Here is a 6,634-nt window from a genome sequence, read left to right as displayed (position 1 = left end):
TTAGCTATTTCGATTCTCCAAGATGATTGTAATTCTTATTTTTGGGTATATGTATTTGTGTGAAAGTGACTCTAGCAGATGAGTAGTTTGCATGAAACATAAACGAGTCACCCGTGACGTACTCTAGAACTTGATAACATTCTCTCCTTTGTGATTGTTAAATGTGAATAATCATTAACAATATTTACGCAGTTGTGAGTTTTTATTAGGTCAACAATGTTTTATAGTCTATGACTTGTTAGTTGTTAGAGTAGTGGAAATAAAATACTAATTATTGGCCGATCAGAGAATAAAAGTTTATCATTTAAGAGTAAAGCTAAATTTATACGTAATGTACTAGTGTTAAATCAAATCTCATTTTTTTCCTTTGTTTCTCACTGGCCACTGGGTTAGCTTCACTTAAATCGAAAAAGTGAAAATGAAAAGCAATATGATTTATTAGGAGCTTCTTTTTCCTTCCAAAGAAGCACAGAACATCCAAATAATATATAGACATCTCTCTTAGATGTCTACAGATTTTTCTCTTTTTTTTTGTTGGCAAAATGTCAAGAGATTAGACTATTAAATGGATTGACCAAAAAAGAAGTGTGAATCCGAATACAAAATTTGAATAGGTCAAGTAAGTGGATAGTTTAATTGTAAATTGTTGAATGACTTATTCAAGAATAATAAAAATATTAGTTATCACAATACAAAAAAAAAACTTCTGGTTTGATTATAAAATTATGAAGTGAAGGAGTTTTGATTATAGTAATTGTCCTTGAATAGTTTTTTAAATAAAAAATAAAAATATAACGGGAGGGGGGATACGAAAAAAGCGTTTTGTAACTGTTGAGGAGTTAGCAAACAAACACATGCCAAATCGCTCATTCTCTCTATCTCTCTTGCCCGCATTGCCCGTTCTCTCTCTCTCTCTCTCTCTCTGCTTTTTAATCCATTTTTCAAAGTGATTCTCTGATTCTGCTTCTTCTCTCTTCACCAAAAAAAATCTTCCTTTCTCTCCTCCTCAGCTCGGAACTCTCTAATCTCATTTGGATTTGAAAGGGTTTTCTTTTCTTTTGTTTCCTCTCTCTCTCTCTCTCTCTCTCGTGCTCTGGTCAAGTTCTTTTCTTTTTCCTGCGGATGAGTTTAGATTCCGTCAAAGTAATGGAGAAATCGAACAAATCCAACGAGAGCGAGAAGAGGAAGAAGCAGAAGAAGAACAATGTCAGGAACAGCGAAGGCGAAGAAGCAAATGGGTGCTGGGTCAAATTTAGGGTTATGGTTTGTTGCCTACCTTCAACAACAGACGTTGATAGCTCATCTCCCACTCTCTCTACCACCACTCGTATGCCTTTGAGCTAATAAAAAACTTTCCTTTTTCTGATGAAATCTTCTTTATTTTTTTCTGAATTTTCTAAAAAAAAGACTTCATATGTGTCAATGTAGTTGGTTTACCTAACTTTGAGAATCAATTTGCGCTTAACTACTTTCATCCTAATCCATTTATTAATATAATCTAACTATCATCATGTCCTTAGTTAGATCCATTATAGTATACAAGAAAAAGTTTTATCCTTTCTTACCAGTTAGTTAGTTAGTTAGTTAGTAGTGTGAATGGGTTTTTTTTTTTTTTTTTTTGGTTTTAACAGTGGGGAGTAAGTCGGTAGCAACTGTGAAATCAAACGAGCAACCAGCTGGCCCTGTTTCTTCTTCTACAACCGCAACTAGCAATGCAGAAAGCTCTTTGTCCACTCCTATGATCAGTGAGGAGCTTAAGATCTATTCCCACCTCAAGCAGTTTTCTTTCCTTGATCTCAAGCTAGCTACTAGAAATTTCAGACCCGAGAGTCTTCTCGGTGAAGGCGGGTTTGGTTGTGTCTTCAAAGGATGGGTCGAGGAGAACGGAACTGCTCCTGTTAAGCCTGGCACTGGCCTTACTGTGGCAGTTAAAACCTTAAATCTTGATGGTCTTCAGGGTCATAAAGAGTGGCTTGTAAGATATCCTTTCTTTTTCAACTGCGGAAAGCTTAAAACACACAACTACTAAAGGTTTAAGTTTCTGTTTTTGCAGGCTGAGATTAACTATCTTGGTAATCTTCTGCATCCGAATCTTGTTAAACTGGTGGGCTATTGTATCGAAGATGACCAACGGCTGCTGGTTTATGAGTTTATGCCTCGAGGAAGTTGGGAGAATCACCTCTTCAGAAGTAAGTGTTAAATCAATTACAACCTTGGTATTTGTACAGTAAAGCTTTAAATCTTTCTCCTACTTGTTGTGTTGGAACTTGGAAGGGTCGTTGCCTCTTCCATGGTCGATTCGGATGAGGATTGCATTAGGTGCTGCCAAGGGTCTCAGTTTCCTTCACGAAGAGGCTCTTAAGCCTGTCATATATCGCGATTTCAAAACCTCCAACATTTTACTAGATTCAGTATGTTTCCTTTTTTCAGCATCTATGTCCTTGCTTGCTTCTAAACGTGTTACCAATATATTCTCAGGACTACAATGCCAAACTATCAGATTTTGGGCTTGCTAAAGATGCTCCTGATGAAGGCAAAACGCATGTCTCTACTCGAGTCATGGGCACTTATGGTTACGCTGCTCCTGAGTATGTTATGACTGGTTAGTCTTTCATTCACCCTCTCCTCTCATTATATATCCTTTCTCTATTAGCAGCATTGATATGATTGTATACTACTACTGCTTATAGGTCACTTGACATCGATGAGCGATGTGTATAGTTTCGGTGTGGTTCTACTCGAAATGCTGACTGGTAGAAGATCCATGGACAAAAACCGACCAAGCGGTGAGCAAAACCTCGTTGAATGGGCTAGACCGCATCTCCTCGACAGAAGAAGATTCTACCGGCTACTTGATCCGAGGCTGGAGGGCCATTTCTCCATCAAAGGAGCTCAGAAAGTGACTCAGCTTGCGGCCCAATGCCTTAGCCGTGACTCCAAGATCAGACCCAAATGAGTGAAGTGGTTGAAGTCCTTAAGCCACTCCCGCTTCTCAAAGACATGGCTAGCTCTTCCTACTACTTCCAGACAATGCAAGCCGAGCGGTTGAAAGCTGGGTCTGGTCTGGTCGTGGGTTGGGGTCGAGAAACGGACAACCTGTGCTTAGGACACTGTCTAGTCCTCATGGCCAAGCTGGTTCTTCACCTTATCGTCATCAGATTCCGTCTCCTATGCCCAAAGGTGCAACTACTTAGCTATATCTCATTTCCTTTAGAGGCTCTTTCTTGTGACGCAAGGAAACTGTCTGTTTTAACCAATATTCTTAACCGATTTAGAGAAAGGCAAATTATGGTGTATAAGACTGATCTGAAAGAAGATCCAACGTTGTTGATTTACCCTTTGTAACCGCCTGTTTCTTCTTATATTGTACTCTTCGACTTGTCTTAGTGTTTATCTGTTAGTCGCATAATATTGTCTCATTCATTCACTACTAGTCGTTTTCGCAATTTCTCAGTTGCTTGACCGAGCCAGTACGCAACCAAACCTAACCTAACCTTTGATATAAATGTGGATGCCGTTTTAGCTTATAATATGTTTGAATATTTTCCTCTTTTTTTTTGATATTTGGACTTATCCACTTGCTGCTTTTAACATGTCACAATGACTGCATCATCTCTTTCAAAATTTCATCGTCACCCCACCTATATAACTGCATTTGAGAGCTATTAGGGGAAATGTTATCAATGGCCCCCGTAAGTTCTTTTCACACTTCACTGTCGCTTCACCAGCACTCAACCATATAAACTATCAACAAAGGGGGGTACTGGAAAGTGTTGGGGTTGAAATTTCGCTTTTACTAGAGTTTTGAATCTTTTCCTCTTTTGAATTTGGTACTCATCCGCCGCTTGTTGCTTTATATAAGATTAATCGAATAGTTATCTGACTAAAAAGTAATAATATGGCACAGGATGACACCATTTCTTACGTGAAGTTATTGTTTATTCAAATGTGCTCAAATGCAAGTTATCCATCTTAGTACTTGTTAAACATGCATGCCGCAAGGACCAACGACTTAAACTCAGAAAACTAACTTTAATTTGATTACTTTTTTTGCTGTAATTTGATTTATCTTTATTGAAACTTGATCAATGTTTATAATAAAAATACATAATTTAATGACTAAATCCAAAATTACGAAACATTCAACTATTCAAAAACAATGGACCGTTCCAAACTCCCAAGTTTCAAAAATCCGGAAATCCCCTCCCACCTTTTTCCAGCAAACAAAAACAAATATTTAAAAAACACATCCATCTTGTTATATTTTACTTTGGAAACCCTACACATAACAGCTGCAGATTATTAATATAAATAGAGTCCGGTCAACGTTTTATGTATTGAAACATATAAAATGAATGTAGTTCTTGGGTATAGTCGTCATCCGACAAGGCTATCCGTGTACGTGTATATTCTTCTATACTTGTTAAACAAATATCCAAGATAAAGAACTAGTAAAATGAATGGTTCACGCGTAAGCAAGACAAGGTTTATCTGGTGGCTAAACCACTTATCGAAGTTTTGTCAAATATAAAAAAATGAATCGAAAAAGCATATGTCTTCGTCCAGAAGTGACAAATATTAACAAGTTTGATCATTTATTTGTATCTCCAAAAACCAAGATATGCCATTCTATTTAGACTTTTCAAAAAGAAATGTCACTTCCGAATAAAATAAAGTACGAAATTTCCGAGAACATCATGGCACGATCGTCATCTTCTTCCTCTTATCTATATAACTCCTCATGCGGCTTTCCTCTCCTCCACTAACTATTTTACAGAGCAATACAGAGGGAAAAGACAGAGACATATATATATATACAATTCATTCTTGTTCCAATCCCAACAAGACTAGGAGGTAATGGGGAACCTTTTGTGCTGCGTGCTGGTGAAGCAATCAGATGTTGCGATCAAGGAGAGATTTGGCAAATTTCAAAAAGTTCTTAATCCAGGTCTCCAGTTTGTGCCCTGGGTCATAGGTGATTATGTCGCCGGTCATCTCACCCTCCGTCTCCAGCAACTCGATGTTCAATGCGAAACCAAAACCAAGGTAAGCAGCATTGAACACATATATGCATACATATACACATATATCTCCTTCCTTCTTCTGCTAACATATCATTTCTGTATCAGGACAATGTGTTTGTGACAGTGGTTGCATCCATTCAATACAGAGTCTTGGTTGACAAGGCAAGTGATGCTTTCTACAGACTTAGCAATCCTACTTCCCAAATCAAAGCCTATGTCTTCGACGGTAACTACTAAACTGCATCACCATCTTCTTATTTTTATTCCAATCAAATTTTCTGAGAATATTGGTTATGTTTCTCTCAGTGATCAGAGCATGTGTACCAAAGCTGAACTTGGACGATGTCTTCGAGCAGAAGAATGAGATCGCAAAATCAGTGGAAGAAGAGCTAGACAAAGCCATGACTGCTTATGGTTATGAGATCCTTCAAACCCTTATCATCGACATCGAGCCTGACCAACAGGTTAAACGCGCCATGAACGAAATCAACGCCGGTAATTCATAATCTTTTCAATTTTTAGAACCACAAAATAAAAGTTATGTCTCTGATCTTGAAATAAATCATTACAGCGGCGAGGATGAGAGTGGCGGCGAACGAGAAAGCAGAGGCGGAGAAAATCATTCAGATAAAGAGAGCAGAAGGAGAAGCTGAGTCCAAGTACCTATCTGGTCTCGGTATCGCTCGTCAGAGACAAGCTATCGTTGACGGTCTCAGAGACAGTGTTCTCGGCTTCGCGGGAAACGTGCCTGGGACGTCAGCGAAGGATGTGTTGGACATGGTGATGATGACTCAGTACTTTGACACTATGAGAGATATCGGAGCTTCTTCCAAATCTTCGTCGGTGTTTATCCCTCACGGTCCCGGCGCCGTCGCAGACGTGGCGGCACAAATTCGAAATGGATTATTGCAGGCCCACCAGACCAATGCCTAAATGCCTCAGTCAAGAGTCAACTGTCTGAAAGCCGTCTCCACCCTGTTTTTTGGTGATTTTTTTTAATATATATATATTTTAAAAGATATAAAATGATATGTTGATTGTTGTTTTATATTTTTCTTTTTCCATGTGATCATTTTTTTCTTGTGTGGTTTATCTTTTTTTATCTGCCCTTGTTATTTTGTATTTATTTCTGTTAATTCAGTTTGAATGTGAAAATTAAAAGTATAACTATCTCTTTTCTTTTGTGCACAAATTATAACTACTATCTCTAAATACATTAATATAAATGTAGAATGTGGTTAGTTATTTTAAAACACCACTAAAGATTATAGGTTTGAATATATAGAGCATTTACAGAAATATTCAATATTTTCGTAGGGAGGTTAACACATAGATTGTGAGAAAATTCAAAAAATATGACAATATTGTTTTTATGCATAGTTGCATCCTGCACTAACATATTATGATGTTCAACGAGGTTTGGAACCTTTGTTGTCTCTGTTTCTCTAGAAAATAACGATTTTTTAGTGGCTAGTTCACCGACTTAGGGAGTATTATGAAGTTTTACTAAATTAAGTGATAAAAAATTAGAACGATTTTCATGCATCATGAAAGAGAGTTTAACATACATTATTACAAATGTAGAATGTGGGTTAAATTTTTTAAAACAA

At 37.4% G+C, this 6,634-nt stretch overlaps 1 protein-coding gene and 1 pseudogene across 1 annotated transcript; both read left to right on the top strand.

Annotated features, from left to right (window-relative positions):
* The first annotated feature begins 955 nt into the window (after positions 1-955).
* On the top strand, positions 956-3,423 carry LOC125594821 (annotated as a pseudogene).
* A 1,208-nt stretch (positions 3,424-4,631) lies between these two features.
* Positions 4,632-6,198, top strand: LOC125594820 (hypersensitive-induced response protein 3). The gene is made up of 4 exons (XM_048770877.1): positions 4,632-5,046; positions 5,130-5,250; positions 5,331-5,519; positions 5,596-6,198. Exons 1-4 carry the CDS (start codon positions 4,858-4,860, stop codon positions 5,955-5,957), a joined length of 861 nt encoding a protein of 286 aa, XP_048626834.1. The 5' UTR covers positions 4,632-4,857; the 3' UTR covers positions 5,958-6,198.
* The last annotated feature ends 436 nt before the right edge of the window (positions 6,199-6,634 follow it).

Source organism: Brassica napus (assembly GCF_020379485.1).
Source record: "Brassica napus cultivar Da-Ae chromosome C5 unlocalized genomic scaffold, Da-Ae chrC05_Random_28, whole genome shotgun sequence".
In the NCBI taxonomy this organism is placed as follows: domain Eukaryota; kingdom Viridiplantae; phylum Streptophyta; class Magnoliopsida; order Brassicales; family Brassicaceae; genus Brassica; species Brassica napus.
Note: the sequence above shows the minus strand (reverse complement) of the source record. Positions and strands in the feature narration are given on the sequence as shown.

Coding starts and splice junctions, on each gene's coding strand:
- LOC125594820 (XM_048770877.1), top strand. CDS start 4,858: ATGGGGAACCTTTTGTGCTGCGTGCTGGTGAAGCAATCAGATGTTGCG. Junction 5,047..5,129: donor AATGCGAAACCAAAACCAAG/GTAAGCAGCATT, acceptor TTTCTGTATCAG/GACAATGTGTTTGTGACAGT. Junction 5,251..5,330: donor CAAAGCCTATGTCTTCGACG/GTAACTACTAAA, acceptor TGTTTCTCTCAG/TGATCAGAGCATGTGTACCA.